Source organism: Siniperca chuatsi, linkage group LG1 (genome assembly GCF_020085105.1).
Source record: "Siniperca chuatsi isolate FFG_IHB_CAS linkage group LG1, ASM2008510v1, whole genome shotgun sequence".
NCBI lineage: Eukaryota > Metazoa > Chordata > Actinopteri > Centrarchiformes > Sinipercidae > Siniperca > Siniperca chuatsi.
The window spans coordinates 34,272,270-34,289,755 of record NC_058042.1 but is presented as its reverse complement, the minus strand read 5'-3'; the positions used below and the strand labels follow the sequence as shown (position 1 = coordinate 34,289,755).

Below are 17,486 nucleotides of genomic sequence, written 5' to 3'. Positions count from 1 at the left end.
ACAGCAGTAACAAGATAGTGATAATAATATGGTTTTCATCTTCACATAAAAAGTTCGACATTTGGGAAACAGTGTCTCTCCACTTTGCTTGCGTTTGAGTACCAAGCATTGTCGATGTAAACACAGTCTGTCTCTCTCATCTTGCCAGAGTCTTGCACTCTGTCAGCTCAGAACACGGTCCACCCATCGAGTGCTTGACCCGGGATGTTGATGGAGCAGGTCTTTGTAAATATGTGGGTACAACAGTCTCTGATTTCATGTTGCTTGGCTCGCCTGAGTCCCATTTCATCCATACCAGACATTTGGCAGAGCAGCCTTAATTCCAAGATGGGCCAGCATGGCTCCTATCCTGGCTGTCTTTCCTCTCCTCCTGGGGCGATCACAGCATCCGCCGTCATGCCTGGTCCGGTTGATCTGGCTGGGTGGATCATCTCAAGTTCCACTGCTCTTTAATCCAAAGCACGGCTTCCTTTTCCGTTGACTGTAGGTAGGCTAATATGTGTTTCCGCAATAAAGCCAAAAAAAAAGAAAAAGAAATAACAGATGAAAAACAAAAATGTATGTGTAGACTCTGCAACTTCATCCAAAAGAAACGCATCTGTGAAATTTGCTGCAGCACACCAACTCCATTTCAGTTTCCATCGGTGCACATTTACCGCAGTGGCACCACCAGTTGTCCCCGGCACAGAGTAGCTGTGTACCACTATCCTCACCGGGTGGTGGTGCTTGACTCTGTGACTCTGTGGCAGCCCCTTCTTTCTCCATACGCTGTAATTCCTCCTCACTGTGTTCTGGCTCATATAAATAGCCCCTGAATGATTTTGGAGTGGTAAGGAGCCACCTCCCTCTCTATCCGACTGCCCGTGGAGACGGGCATATAAAAAATGCACAAGTACAATCTGTAGTCCTAGAGCCAGTAAAACTCTTTGCCAGTAAATGAACGGGGGAGCTCTGGGTGCAGGCAACATGGAGGGAAGTTAACCAGTGTCAATTCCAAACAATATAATTTTCTCACTGCAGCAACAGCACTGTCAACAGAGCCCAACCTATCACTCTCTCCTCAGGAACGTGGAAGTTCATTGATCTTATATGACAAAATAATCTCATCACATGACCTAAGTGTGGAACATCAGCCACGTGTTAATAGGGGGTAGTGTATGGTGGATGATAACCCTTGTCCCTCTTCAAAGATGGTCTCTGGCATGTGATATGAATGGAATCCTGCGAATACCTTGAGAAGTGGTTAAAAGCTCCAAAAATGCTAGCATGTTTTGTTGAGATTAATTTGTCACACATTTCTGTCCTCATATTTACACAGAGACACACAGACCACCGTAGTGATAGATAGTAAATGGAGTAAAGAATGTAGACTTATTGCAGTTGGAAATTTCAATATGAGAAGGTTTAAGTCTAATCTGCGTATCCCATTTGAAATGATCCTTTTTTATCTTTGGTGCTCCCTCTCATTCCTTTCTCTGTTTCCTCAGACACCATGGTGAAACACCTGCAGTCTGCAGATGCCTGTCGGAGCTTCTCTGAATATCGCCAGGAGGCCAGTATGTTGCACTCTCTGCAGCATCCCTGCATCGTCTCTCTGGTGGGCATCAGCATCCATCCACTCTGCTTTGCCCTGCAGTTAGCCCCCCTGGGCAGCCTCAACACTGTTCTGGAAGAGAAGCGCAAAGGCACGTAGAGATCTTCATCGTGTGATTTCCCACCTGAAGTTGGTCTTAAAGTCTGTGTCTATGTTAGTGGAACATGAAGTTATGTTTTGTTTTTGTAGGCTCCAGGTACATGCCGCTTGGTCACATGCTAACCTTCAAAGTAGCCTATCAGATTGCATCAGGACTGGCATACCTTCACAGGAAAAGAATCATCTTCTGTGATCTCAAATCTGACAACATTCTGGTTTGGTCTCTGGAGGTCTGTATGTCTGTATATAAATTTCCATAATAGAGCCATACATTTTTTGGTTTATTGACGATGTTCAAATTTATTTGTGAAATAACATATCAACATATCAGACTTTGTCAGTGGTAGAACAATAAAGTCCTCAATTTATTAGGGCCTGAGCACAAACATGTGAGGGCCAACAGCTCCTGGCACTGAAAGTGCAAGGAACCTGTTGTTTTTGTACGGATTATTATTGTTATTTTTATGGCCTGAGCAGTGACTGCTGCAAGGAATTATTATTCTTTGTCAACCCCCAAATGCATTTTTGAGGGCCTAAAGGTGTTTGAAAACTCACAAAACTTTGCACACTTGTCAGAAGTGGCGAGAATTTACAGTTGATATGGGTCTTGGGCATGGGCATGGCAAAATTGCTCCATAGCGCCCCCTACAAAATTGACAATTGAATGTGCACATTTAGGTAATTTTTCGGCATTTACAATAGTTTAATGAACTCCTCCAATAGAATCAATCAGCTCGACTTCAAATTTTCGCAGTGCAATCTAAAGACTTTCACCATCAAAAGTTCTGCTAAGTGTGAGTTTTTGTTGAAGGGCGTGTCCATCGAGTGGCATCGAACTTCCATGTTTAGCAAAGAAATAGGAAGTTGCTGTAACTTCAGTATACATGGTCAAATCTGCCCCAAACTTCACGTGTTTAATAAGAGTCCTGCCCTGAAGACATCTGCATGCCAATATTCAGTGATAGTCATAGCGCCACCTACTGGCAACAGGAAGTTACCGGCCCTGTACTCAAATTACTCACTAAACTTGGTGAGATGTTGTCTGATATTAGTTGCTGGCTTGGATATGGCAAAATGGCTCAATAGTGCCCCCTAAAAAATTTCAACGAAGTAGCCCTTGCGCTGTTTCACCTAGATGTATGAAATTTTGGAGGCAGATGTATCTCTGGACTTTAAAAAAAAAAAAAAAGGCCTCTTGGAGCAATACTCTAAACCCAATAGGATATTAGCCATTTTGAATTTACTGTGCAATTTTAGGGTATTTTTAGCCATTTACAGGCTCTGTACCGCACTCCTACAGAATTAATCAGATCGACTTCAAATTTGGGCAGTGCAATTTAAAGACCTTCGTGATGAAAAGTTCTTCAAAGTTTTTTAGTATAAGTTGAACAGTGTGTCCGTGGTGTGACGTCACATTTCCATGTTTCAGTGTTGACTGGACTTACTTAACTGGAAGTTTGTTCAGAAGACCCTTATGGATTATTTAAAATCAAGGCCAGTTACGTCGCCCGGATTGGCGCTACCGGGGCCCCACCCTGGAGCCAGGCCTGGGGTGGGTGCCCGACGGCGAGCGCCTGGTGGCCGGGCCTTTCCCCACGGGGCCCGGCCGGGCACAGCCCGAAGGAGCGACGTGGGGCTGTCCTCCCGTGGACCCACCACCCGCAGGAGGATCCGTAAGGGGCCGGTGCAGAGAGATCTGGGCGGCAGTCGAAGGCAGGGGCTTCGGCGACCAGATCTCCGGACACAGAAACTGGCTCTAGGGACATGGAATGTCACTTCGCTGGGGGGGAAGGAGCCTGAGCTTGTGCGGGAGGTTGAGCGTTACCGGCTAGATATAGTCGGCCTCGCCTCCACGCACAGCCTGGGCTCTGGAACCCGTCTCCTCGAGAGGGGCTGGACGCTCCATTTCTCTGGCGTTGCCGGCGGGGAGAGGCGGCGGGCTGGTGTGGGCCTGCTCATAGCCCCACAGCTCAGCCGTCACGTGTTGGAGTTTACCCCAGTGAACGAGAGGGTCGCGTCCCTCCGCCTCCGGGTGGGGGACAGGTCTCTCACTGTTGTGGCGGCCTACGGGCCGAACAGCAGTGCAGAGTACCAGGCCTTCTTGGAGTCCCTGGGAGGGTACTAGACAGTGCACCACCCGGGACTCCGTTGTTCTACTGGGGACTTCAACGCCCACGTGGGCAACGACAGTGACACCTGGAGAGGGGTAATCGGAAGGAACGGCCCCTGATCTGAACCCGAGCGGTGTTCAGTTGTTGGACTTCTGTGCTGGTTACAGTTTGTCCATAACTAACACCATGTTCAAGCACAAGGGTGTCCATCAGTGCACGTGGCACCAGGACACCCTAGGCGGAGGTCGATGATCGACTTTGTTGTCGTATCATCTGACCTCCGCCGCGTGTCTTGGACACTCGGGTGAAGAGAGGGGCGGAGCTGTCAACCGATCACCACCTGGTGGTGAGTTGGATCCGCTGGCGGGGAGGAAGCCGGACAGACTTGGCAGGCCCAAGCGTATCGTGAGGGTCTGCTGGGAACGTCTGGCGGAGCCCTCTGTCAGCAGGGTCTACAACTCACACCTCCGGAGAGCTTCTCCCAGATCCCGGGGAGGTTGGGGACATTGAGTCCGAGTGGACCATGTTTTCCACCTCCATTGTCGATCGGCGGCTCGTAGCTGTGGTCGCAAGGTTTCTGGTGCCTGTCGCGGCGGCAATCCCCAACATGGTGGTGGGCGCCGGAAGTAAGGGATGCCGTCAGGCTGAAGAAGGAGTCCTATCGGGCCTTGTTGGCTCGTGGGACTCCCGAGGCAGCTGACAGGTACCGGCAGGCTAAGCGTGCTGCAGCCCGTGCGGTCACAGAGGCAAAAACTCAGGACTGGGAGAGGTTCGGAGAGGCCATGGAGGAGGACTATCGGTCGGCCTCAAAGAAATTCTGGCAAACCGTCCGACGGCTCAGGAGGGGGAAGCAGTGCTTCACCAACACCTTGTACGGTGCGGGTGGAGAGCTGTTGACCTCGACTGGGGATGTTGTCGGACGGTGGAAGGAATACTTTGAGGATCTCCTCAATCCCGCTGTCACGTCTTCCGAAGAGGAAGCGGAGGCTGGGGACCCGGAGGCGGACTCATCCATCACCCTGGCCGAAGTCACTGAGGTTGTTGGCAAGCTCCTTGGTGGCAAGGCTTCGGGGTGGATGAGATCCGTCCTGAGTATCTTAAGTCTCTGGATGTTGTGGGACTGTCTTGGCTGACACGTCTCTGCAACATCGCGTGGCGGTCTGGGACAGTGCCTCTGGACTGGCAGACCGGGGTGGTGGTCCCTCTGTATAAGAAGGGGGACCGGAGGGTGTGTTCCAATCACAGAGGGATCACACTTCTCAGCCTCCCCGGTAAGGTCTATTCCAGGGTACTGGAGAGGAGAATTCGTCCGATAGTCGAACCTCGGATTCAGGAGGAGCAGAGTGGTTTTCGTCCCGGTCGTGGAACACTGGACCAGCTCTATACTCTCCATCGGGTGCTCGAGGGTTCATGGGAGTTTGCCCAACCAGTCCACATGTGCTTTGTGGATCTGGAGAAGGCATTCGACCGTGTGCCCCGGGGCGCTTTGTGGGGAGTGCTCTGGGAGTATGGGGTCCGGGGCCCTTTGCTAAGGGCTGTCCGGTCCCTGTATAACCGGAGCAGGAGCTGTGTTCGCATTGCCGGCAGTAAGTCAGACCTGTTCCCGGTGCATGTTGGACTCCGCCAGGGCTGCCCTTTGTCACCGGTTCTGTTCATAATTTATATGGACAGAATTTCTAGGCGCAGTCAGGGGCCGGAGGGTGTCCGGTTTGGGAACCACAGGATCTCATCTCTGCTGTTTGCAGATGATGTCGTTCTGATGGCTTCTTCAAACCAGGACCTGCAGCATGCACTGGGACGGTTTGCAGCCGAGTGTGAAGCAGCTGGGATGAGAATCAGCTCTTCCAAATCTGAGGCCATGGTTCTTGACCGGAAAAAGGTGGTTTGCTCTCTTCGCGCGTGGGTGGGGAGTCCTTGCCCCAAGTGGAGGAGTTTAAGTATCTCGGGTCTTGTTCACGAGTGAGGGACGGATGGAGCGTGAGATTGACAGGCGGATCGGTGCAGCGTCTGCAGTGATGCGGGCGCTGTATCGGACCGTTGTGGTGAAGAAGGAGCTGAGTCGAAAGACAAAGCTCTCGATTTACGGTCAATCTACGCTCCTGCCCTCACCTATGGTCATGAGCTTTGGGTAGTGACCGAAAGGACAAGATCGCGGATACAAGCGGCCGAAATGGGCTTCCTCCGCCGAGTGGCTGGGCGCTCCCTTAGAGATAGGGTGAGGAGCTCAGTCACACGGGGGAGCTCGAGTAGAGCCGCTGCTCCTCCACGTGGAGAGGAGCCAGCTGAGGTGGCTAGGGCATCTGATCCGGATGCCTCCTGGACGCCCCCTCGGGAGGTGTTCTGGGCATGTCCCACCGGGAGGCGGCCCGGGAAGACCCAGGACACGCTGGAGGGACTATGTCTCTCGGCTGGCCTGGGAACGCCTCGGATCCCCGGAGGAGCTGGAGGAAGTGTCTGGGGCGAAGGAAGTCTGGAAGTCCCTGCTTAGACTGCTGCCCCCGCGACCCGGCCCCGGATAAGCGGAAGAAGATGGATGGATGGATGGATGGATGGATGGATGGATGGAAGTTTGTTAAGAGTCCCGGCCTGAGGACACATGCCAATTAGAATTAATGGTCATTGTGCCAGCTACTGGCAACATTAATTAAGCCTTGTGTGTCAATAATCATTTGATTTACATGAAATTTTATTGGTGTGGTATACACTTGATATACTGGAACACAATGTATAATTAGTGGGTGTTCTCTAGCGCCACTTAGTGGACACTGGAAGTGACATTTAACTACTTCGTGCAGAAGGTGCGAGGGCCCGCTCATCGCTGATTGCAGATTTTACTGATTTTGTTGTCCCTGCTGTTTTCACAGTCCACTGACCTTCATCAAGACAGAGATAGGCATTCAAAATATTACAAATAGAAAATGTCATCATATGAACAAAGACAAAAAAAATTTATAAGGAAACAGACAGGCTTGTTGTTTCTATCATCTAATTCAACTTGTTCACTCTTGTGTGTCTTCTTCCAGGTGCAGGATCCAGTCAACATTAAACTGTCTGACTATGGCATTTCTCGACAATCCTTCCATGAGGGGGCGTTGGGGGTCGAGGGCACACCGGGTTACCAGGCTCCTGAGATCCGACCAGGCATCGTGTATGATGAAAAGGTAATGACCACCTCTTCTTAACCCACATTAAGTGATGTGTATAATATTTTTATGAATCATGTGTCTTTGTTAGGCTGACCTATTACAAGTGGGGAATACAAAAAGGTTGGTCATGTCAGTCTGTTGGTCCATTCATACATACAACAAGATATCTTAAAAATTGCTTGCCAGAGTATAAACAAACAGCTAAATTATATAGATAGAATATAATAATATATATTTATGCTAATAGGACATTACATTGTGACAGCAGCCAAGTCACAGAAATCACAAAACAAAAAGGATAAGGACACTTAAGGAGGTAGATAAGAAAGAAAATACAATAAAACCATAAATAATCAGCAATCAACTGAAATAAAATAAAGTCTGAGAAAAACACGATATTCTAACTCTAATATGTATTGAATGTACACTGTACAATGACACATAGACAGACATGCACTGTACATTAGTGCAAGGTAATATTGTGTACTGTACAGCAAGGTGCTAAATAGAGGACTATCAGAATTAGAATCAGCTTTATTGGCCAGGTATGTGTACACATACAAGGAATTTGACTCAGACATAAATATGGCTAAAAACAAAGACAACAAGCTCAACAAGGTAGACAAACATTAAGCTACTATGTGCATATTAAGATACTATGTACAATATAGATGTATATATTTTATGTACAAAGTACAAAAAAACAATAAAAAAAAGTAACATTTGTAAACAGTAATTACAGTAAACAACAATTAGTGCAATGGTGCAGAGTGCAAATGGTGCTGACGTAAATATAATTAATGTAACAGGTTGCTTTATATACATGAGTTAGGTGGATATGACAGTATATACAGTATGTACAGCGTGTGGAGATTTAAAAAGTGATAATATTTGCAGGCACAGTAGATGTTTTTGTTAGGGGTTACTGCACAGGGATTCTTCCTGACACTATGTGACTGGTGTTAACTGTTCATAAGAGTGATGGCCTTTGGGTAGAAACTGTTCTTGTGTCTGGTTGTTTTGACATACAGTGCTCTGTAGCGCCTACCAGAGGGGAGAAGCTGGAACAGGTTGTGACCAGGGCGTGATGAATCTGCAGTGATGTACCGGTCAGCACCGATGATTTTTTCTGCAGTCCTGACTGTCCGTTGTAGTCTGTTTCTTCCTGTTTGGTGGCCAATCCAAACCAGACAGTGATGGATGTGCAGAGAACAGAATGGATTATTGCAGAGTAGAAGTGTATCAGCAGCTCCTAAGGCAGGTTGAACTAACTGAGCTGGCGCAGGAAGTATATCCACTGCTGGGCCTTTTTGATGATTGTGTCGATGTTGGACGCCCTCTTTAGATCCTGGGAGATTGTGGATCCCAGAAACCTAATGACTTCCACAGCAGACACCCTGTTGTTGGATATGGTGATGGGGGGGCAGTGTTGGGGGCTTCTCCTGAAGTCCATCTCCACATTTTTGAGAGTGTTCAGCTCCAGGTTGTTCTGGCTGCACCAGAAGGCCAGCTGTTCAACCTCCCATCTGTATGCAGACTCGTCACTGGCCTAGATGAGGCCAATGACCGTTGTGTTGTCTGCAAACTTCCGGAGTTTGACAGACAGGTCTCCTGAGGTGCAGTCATTGGTGTAGAGGGAGAAGAGCAGTGGGGAGAGCACAAATCCCTGGGGGGCACCAGTGCTGATTGTTCGGGTCCTGGATGTGATGTTCCCCAGCCTCATCTGCTGCCTCCGGTCTGTCAGGAAGTTTGTGATCCACTGACATGTGGGGGCTGGCACAGTGAGCTGGGTGAGTTTGGTGTGAATGATGTCCGGGGTGATGGTGTTGAACGCCAAGCTGAAGTCCACAAGAGGAGAGTCGAGGTGTTGCAGGATGTAGTGCAGTCCCATGTTGACTGCATCATCCACTGACCTGCAGGGGGTCCAGCAGGGGTACTATGATGTCCTTCAGGTGTGTCTCAGAAACACCAGCCTTTCTGAGGACTTCATGACTACAGACGTCAGGGCGATGGGCCTGGTCATTTAATCCTGTGATGGAGGGTTTTTTGGGGACTGGAATGATTGTGAAGCATTTGAAGCAGAAGGGGACTTCACACAGCTCCAGTGATCTGTTGAAGATCTCTGTGAAGATGGGGGTCAGCTGATCAGCACAGACTTACAGGCAGGAGGGTGACACACCGTCTGGTGCTGGTGCCTTCCTGATCTTCTGTCTCTGAAACAGCCGACACACATCCTCTTTGCAGATCCTGTGTGCAAATGGAGGGTCAATAGGGAGAGTGAGGGGGTGGCAGGGGGTGTAGGTGGTTGTTTGATGTCAGAGCTGGTGAGGGTTGTGAATGTGGGCATATCTAACCTAGCTTAAAACACATTCAGGTTGTCAGCCAGTTGGTGATTTTCCACAGTGTGGGGAGATGGTTTCCTATAGCTGGTTATTTCCTTCAGGCCTCTCCACACTGACGCAGGGTCGTTGGATGAATACCTGTTTTCCAACTTCTCAGTGTAGCTCCTCTTGACTACTCTGATCTCCTTCATCAGCGTGTTTCTGGCCTGGTTGTACAAGATTCCATCCCCACTTCTGTAGGCCTCCTTGGCCTGACGAAGCTGTCTGAGTTTTGCTGGAAACCAGGGTTTATTGTTGTTGTATGTGCAGAAGGTTTTAGTCGGCACACACGTCCTCACAAAAAGTGATGTAAGATGTCACAGTGTCAGACAGTTCATCCAGGTCTGTGGCTGCAGCCTCAAAAACACTCTAATCAGTGCAGTCAAAGCAGGCCTGTAATTCCAGCTTTGCCTCATTGGTCCATCTCCTCATAGTCCTGACCACAGGCTTAGCAGAATTTAGTTTCTGCCTGTGTGTTGGAAGAAGATAAACCAGATCAGTGATCAGAGAGTCCCAAAGCTGCATGGGGGACAGAGCGATAGGCGTCCTTTAAAACAGTATAACAGTGGTCCAGAGTCTTAGTTTCCCTGGTGGGACACTTAATGTGCTGTCTGTATTTTGGAAGTTCATGGCTGAGGTTTCCTCTGTTAAAATCCCCAAGAACGATGAGCAGGGAATCGAAGGATGGTTTTTTCCATGTTAGTTATCTGGTCAGCTAGGTGTTGTAACGCGCCACTCACACTATATGTATTACACAGCTAGATGTATGCAATTTAGAATCCTTCTTTCAAACGGCTAGGGATGCCTGAAAACTTATGAAATTTGGCACATGCGTCAGAAGGAGTGTATTTTGTTTTCTGATATAGTCTGGGGCTTGGGTGTGGCAAAATGGCTCCATAGCGCCCCCTACAAAATTTCAACGAAGCAGCCCTCGCAGTACGTTTCATCTAGATGTACGGAATTTGGTAGGCAGTCAGCCATTTTGAATTTAACATGCTGTTTTTCACCATATACAGGCTCTGTACTTTAACGAATTCCTCCTGGAGAATTAATCGGATCAACTTCAAATTTGGACAGTGCAATTTTACGACAATCGCAATGCTAAATTGCGAAGGTTTTTAGGATTTGTCAAATGGCTTTGCCGTGGTGATGCAGGGAAGTTTCGCGAATTTTAGGGATTTTTTGATATTGAACTGCTCCTAGAGAAAGAATCTGATCGACTTCAAATTTGGGTATAGTCTTAAAACTGTTGCAATGCTGAATTATGAAGCAAAATTTGGGCAGTGCAATCTTAAGAACTTTGCGATGCTAAATTGCAAAGGTTTTTAGGCTTCGTCAAACGGCGTGTGCTGTCGTGATGCACCACATTTTGGCGAATTGTAGCGATTTTTAAAACTTTTATGTTGAACTGTTCCTACAGAACTAATCTGATCGACTTCAAATTTGGGCAGTGTAATCTAAAGACTGTTGTGATGCTAAATTGCAAAGCTTTTTACGTTTTCTCAAGCGGTGTTGCCGTGGCGAATTCTGGGTTCCAAAATTAGTAAAAATGGTATTTTGTTCCAGAATTAGTAACAGTGCTACCTTGGTTCAAAATCTGTAACTGCGCTACCTAAGCTCCACATCATCAGATCTTAAATCCAATTTCAGGTGCTTGATAAGAGCCCCAGGCTGAGGACATCTAAAGGCTAATTAGGAGTTATACTGTTGACATTTGATATACGGCAGCATTGTGTATGATTAGTGCATGTTCTCCACATAGTGGACACAGGAATTGATATTTAACTCCTTCGCACAGGTCGTGAAGATTCAGAGATAACTTCTGTAAACAATTGGCACTATATATATAAAATAAATTGAAATTGAATTGATCGCAATTAATTAAGATAGGAGTGACTGCTTCTGCTGTAGTGGCTTTAGTAATTATTATGTGTTCAGTAAAGATAACTGACAATAACTGGATGAAGTAGGGTAATACATTTTTCTCTTAATTGCATTTAGAGCTCTTTGAGCTTTATCTTTTAGTGCATTCACTGCCATGTTGAATCTTCCTAATGCTGTTATGGTTATACCAAGGTAGGTATAACTCATACTATGTTCAATGATATGATTATATATGGTAAACTGGTATTTGTTCTTCTGACATCTGGGGCATTTTGAGAAATCATGACATTAGTTTTCTTCATATTTACTGCCAGGGCCCAGTTCTGGAGGTACTGGCAGTAATGTCCAGCTGTTGCTATAGTCCTAGTTCAGTAGGAGACAGTAGTACAAGGTCATCAGCATAAAACAGAGACTTCCCCTCTCTATCTTGAAGAGAGAGGCCAGGAACAGCACATTGATCCAACTGAACAGCAAGTTAATTTATATATATATATACAAATAAATAAAGTCAGACTAAAATTGCAACCCTGCCGAACACCTCTTCTCTGGGTGAAGGATTCAGTTTGTTTGTCACCAATTTTAGCAGCACACATCTTTTCCAAATACATTGATTTAACCACATCATACATTTTGCCCCCCATGTCTGTAATAGAGCCCTTCATGCCAAATAGTCAAAAGTTTTCCTGAAGTCAATAAAACATGTGAATATCTTACCATGTTCGTTACAGTTATATACATGGTCGGTGGTGCAGTGTTTTGTGAGGAAGTCGATTTTTACTCAAGATGGAGTGTTCATCAAGGAAATCTAGTATTCTTTTTTTTTTTAGAATACTACAGAATAAATAAATAAATTTACCTAGACAACTTGCTTACACACATGCCACAGTAGTTATTAGGGTCTGATTTGTCCCCACTCTTATGAATGGGGGAAATGAGCCCTTAGCACCAGATGTCAGGAAAACATCTTGACTGTAATACAATATTGAACAACTACAGCACTGCACCATGCTTTTCTAGGGTGCTGGATTTGAGCATTTCATTTTTAATGCTGTCTGGACCACAAGCTTTCCTTGGCCGGAGAGATTTTGTCTGTGTAGTCAATTCTTCCCAAGTAATTTGGAAATCAAGGGGGTTTTGGTTGTCTTTAATTGTTTCTTCTAATGTTTGTAGTTTTTATTTCATAGTACATTGTTCTGAATTAATTAGATTTATTGGTATGTCTTTGTACAGATTTTCAAAATGTGCTCTCCAGATGTCACCATTTTGGATGGGTAGTGCTTGTAATTGAATATCTAATCAATGTCTCCATTGTCATTATCAGTAAAAGTCAAGCAATCACTGTCATTCACCTCCTCCCCCATATTTCCCTGCTGATAAGTATGGGATTAGAGTTTCTCTTCAGCTTTCAAAACGTTTTTCTGGCATATATGTGTATGTTTTACACCTGTTTTAATGACATCATGCTTTACTTACTATCTTACTATTACATTTACTGTTTTCTCAGTACAAGTGTTTCCATGTGTTTGCATAACCCTCTTTTGATGTATTCATCATATACATGTTTACTTTTGCTGTGCCCAAATGACACCACAGGGATTATTTCAGTTTCATCGTTGTCTTATATTTCATTCAATATTTCAATGGTCACATAATTGTCATTTCTTCCCAAAAATTTATTTCATGATTTGACCCTGTTTGAGTTGCTCATCCATCAATACCATACACTCACATACTGTTGTCATCACAGGTAATATTGCATCCCTACCGATACAAACATATACAGTATATATACCTATCACACACTTACACACAGACATTTATCTCACACTTACACACGAACACAGACCCACACAACAAACAGGACAGGATAACACAAAACACAGTGTTCCTTTAACTTTATAGATGCTGGTTGATTTTGCGGCTCCACTCAGTCTACAGAGCTTCATAAATTGAGCTCTGTATCTTGTGAAATTGTTTCTCTTTTTTAGTGTCTTCCGACATTGTCCTTTCAATATTCAAGTAATATTTCATTAGTGTTTTCCAATTTTTAAGTGTAGGTGCTTCCTTATTTTTCCAGTTTTGCAATATGAGCTTCTTATAAACTAACTGACGAAAAAAGAATTTGCCATCCAGTTGGGTCTGCACCTCTTATTTTCTCAATATTTTGAAAGAGACAAATCTTTGGTGAAAATGCAACTTTACAATTACAAGTTCTTGAAATCCATCTCTCAATGTTCTCCCAAGTCTTTCTGATTTTCTCACAATACCAGGCATGGCATGTATGAGGGAGTCACTCTGAGTGCCACATTTTAAACATTTATCTGAGGAGCTGCTGTCAAACTTGTGAATTTTGTCTCTCGAATATATTATTCTTGTCATTAATTTATACTGAATTAGACGTAAATTTATCAGTGGCAATTTTATATGTGAGTTGTAAACATTCCTTCCTTTTATTTTTAGCATCTACCATGCCAAGATCTTTGTTCCATTTGTTATAAATGTTTTGTAACAATCTTCATTACTCTCAGATTTGGTAAGAGTATTGTATACAGCACTTATTAATCGCCTCAAATCCAAATTTCATGTGTGGCAATATTGCACACAAATCTGACTGGAGGTCTTAATACCTCTTCAGATGTAATTCTGAAACCTCACCTTGAAGTTCCTAGCTTTTATGCCTCTGCGCCAGCAATAGCCGTGGCTGGAGGCATTACGTTTTCGGGTTGTCCATCCATCTCGTGAATGTGATATGTCAGGAACACCTTGAGGGAATTTTATGGAGAGAAATAAGACTCAATATGGTCACAAATGTGTATTACATGATCTACAAATGTGTACAACAATTTGTGTGTAATTTTGGGTACTCACAAATGTGTGTTCCAATCCACACACAAATACCAAGCAATTTGAACACATGTAAAATACTTTTATAAATGCACACATCACAACCTGAATAAATATTAATATTTTGCGTATTGATTATTAACTTCAACTAAACAGATCTGATCTTGAAAAGCTTCCTGTGTATAGAAATATCTAAAAATATTTGTGACATTATTTTGTATTTATTTACAGATGTGTGTGCACATTTGTGCATTGAGTTTTGCTACTCTTTTCACAGTGTCCAGCTCCACACAGATCCACAAATGCATACTACGTTTAAGTGCTGGCGAAAAACTGGAACATCTGGGCTTTCAGTGAATTTGTGTGTAATTTCAAATTGGAAAAGACATTTTTCTAAATAGACAGAATAGCTTGTCATCCCTCGATTAGAACACATACATTTACCAACTATAGACTCTATACAGTAGCCTAACTGTAAATATATGGTTTAAATAAGCTACTGCTTGTTCTTCTGCTGGGAAAACAGCCAGTAAAGGCACAAAACAGACTTCGACACAAGGTGAGTCATTGGCCATTATTAAACACCATAACTCAGAACCAGAAGGGGAGATTGTGATCATATTTCACAGTTGGTCGGACACTGAATAGGTGACACTTTAGACTCAGCACAGTACGGACTTCACCTCCATCTCGTCCATTCTGCCTTTAACTTCGCCTCATTCTGAATTTGAGCGTCATCGGAATCACATGACTGCAAAAAACTTATTGGAGCGTGCCTAGCTAATTGTGATCCTGTGAGTGAGTGACTTTCACCTACAGCTCATAGAGAGGCTTTGCATCTAAAAATGCCAGGAGAAAACAAAAGCACCACATTTTGTGTAGCTATACTCTATAAGAATCCATCTTTACATAGTAAACAAGTACATGTGTACCTGTTTAGCCAATACATCTATGATAATCCTTCATTAATCAGTTCAACAATGTATATTCACTGGAATCATACATGTGTATCATCAATATAGTGATATCTTCCATTTAGCCAAAAAATACACTACCTACCTTTTATTCAATTCCTTCCAAGTATTCACTACATATATCATATGAATCTGGACAGACATGGATGTAAACTGCAACTTGACTAGTTGGCAGAGGCATACAACCACAGGGCAGTAATTCTAGTTTCTCTCATCACCACTGCATAAAGGTGGACATGTTCTCCTATGGTATGGTGCTGTATGAGCTGCTGTCTGGGCAGAGGCCAGCGCTGGGACACCACCAGCTTCAGATAGCAAAGAAGCTCTCCAAAGGCATCCGGCCAGTGCTAGGCAGTCCAGAGGAGGTTCAGTTCTACTGCATCCACAGCCTGCTGACTGAATGCTGGGACACCAAGCCCGAGAAGGTGAGCCGCCCTGCTTGTTCACATAATTTCTTTGGCCAACACAGTGAAGTCAGTCAAACAGCAGATCGAAGTTACCCGTGTGTGTGTGTGTGTGTGTGTGTGTGTGTGTGTGTGTGTGTGTGTCTGTGTCTGTGTCTGTGTCTGTGTCTGTGTCTGCGTCTGCGTGCGCGCGCGCAGAGGCCGGTGGCCATGCAGTGTGTGAGGCAGATGCAGGAGCCCAGCTTCCCCTGCCTCAGGTATGTATTGTCGTGTGACAGCCACTCGCAGCTGTTCCTGTCCCAGCTGCAGGGATACAGCGCTGTGTTCTGGAACGGAGACAAGGACGACAGGTTTGTTTCAACTATTTAGTCTGCTAATAACTGCTTTTCATTTGACTTTAATGCATGAAAAAAAAATCTCTTTTTAGTCATACATTTCCTGGATTTTTTCCCTTCACAAACCTGTCCTACTGTGAGTGCTCTGCACACATTTAAACTACATAACAACTCAGTAGTAATATCTACATTCCTGTGGTAGAAAAGATCTAAATGCATTCAAGCATTAAACCAATATATGGATGTCCCAGTCTCATTGTTTGCCAATGATCTGGGTCATTTAGGATCGTATGTAGTAGACGTTACACCAGTCATATTTGCTTTTACTAAAAGAAAATCGCCTCAGATCACAATGTTGATAATGTCTGTGACATATCACCAAAGATCCATTTCTTTTCTTTAATGGTTTCCTGTAATGCTGTTTTTGAGAGAGCAGTGCCGGTGTAGATCTGATTTAGACAGCTTCTCTTCTTCTTTCGCATGAACCAAATACTGAAAATGCAGTTTGCAGCCAACGACTGTATTTTGGAGGTGTGGTTCAAGTAAGAAATGTCACTGGAAATGGACAGAAAGAGAGAAATGCCTTGATTGGTCCAGATTCTGAGGATCAGCCCATTCTTTGATATAAGCTAATATTATAGTTTTATTAAAAATCAGAAACTACAATAATGATCTGTGGGAAATGTTTCAATTGTGTCACATTATCTAAGATATCTGTAGAAAATATCTGTAGTGTTGCTACAGCTCTTTCTTCATTTTGACAACAATTATGTATAATATAAAAAACTTGAGGGGAACTGCTGACCTTGCGATTGTTTTAATAAATACCACCGTAGTTTCTCCTGCACGCTTGAAAGGGGAGGGTGATGCAAGCAAATTCAAATGGTTGCAAATTGCAATTTCATCTCTAGATGCCACTAAATCCTACATACTGGACCTTTAACAAAAGCAGTTTTATAAGTGAATATACGTACATGCAGACATAATGCAGCGATGCAATTCTCAAGTCTTATTGACGTAGACAGTGACTTGTTAAGAGTCATACAGGTAACTTTAATGTATTTTCTTTACATAATGTAAATATAAATATAGGTATAAGCAATAGTAAATATAGTGTAAATTAGAATGTATGTATATTTTAATGTAATATTTTAAATTTTATACTGCATGTTTCACATTTGCCTCCATCGTTCCCTCCGTAAAACATGATGTTTCAGGTTGTACCTGAGACACCACTGGTCCAAGGTGGATAAAGACTATTTAAATTTCATTCCCAGTTGTTTTATTTTCCACCCACTTCCACACCTCGTCTGAAACTGAGACTGTCCCAGCTAACGTCAGAATAAATGATTATTTTTTAAGAAACGTTAACCTTCAAACAGAAAGAGCAGAGGCGCTAGTTCACCATAAGTCTGATTGATCCAAAAATCAATCAGAAAGACACGACACAAATGGTCAGACAACCACAAGTTTTAAACAAATCCCTAATTTAACCCAATTATCTAAGCCATTTATCTAGACATGAAGCCAAAGTGAACACATCTAAAATGGAAACTACAATTGTCCATTGCATTGTTGAACTGTGAAGATAACATTGACCTGGGAAGTAGCTCTGCAAGTAATGGATGTTTGCAGTGGTCAGTTTGTGTAATATATTTAATACTCAACTTTATTTTCATTCAACTCAGTGGTTCAGACAAAATGGTTAAACCTG

At 44.2% G+C, this 17,486-nt stretch overlaps 1 protein-coding gene across 7 annotated transcripts in view; it reads left to right on the top strand.

Moving 5' to 3' along the window:
* lrrk1 (leucine-rich repeat kinase 1) overlaps positions 1-17,486 on the top strand; it is a 161,972-nt gene that overhangs the window by 120,636 nt on the left and 23,850 nt on the right. For all 7 annotated transcript variants that reach the window (XM_044189476.1, XM_044189499.1, XM_044189486.1 and 4 more), the window contains 5 exons: positions 1,488-1,685; positions 1,784-1,923; positions 6,828-6,965; positions 15,264-15,458; positions 15,636-15,787. In XM_044189476.1, coding sequence (XP_044045411.1) covers positions 1,488-1,685; positions 1,784-1,923; positions 6,828-6,965; positions 15,264-15,458; positions 15,636-15,787 — 823 coding nt within the window. The remainder of the gene's footprint in view (positions 1-1,487; positions 1,686-1,783; positions 1,924-6,827; positions 6,966-15,263; positions 15,459-15,635; positions 15,788-17,486) is intronic.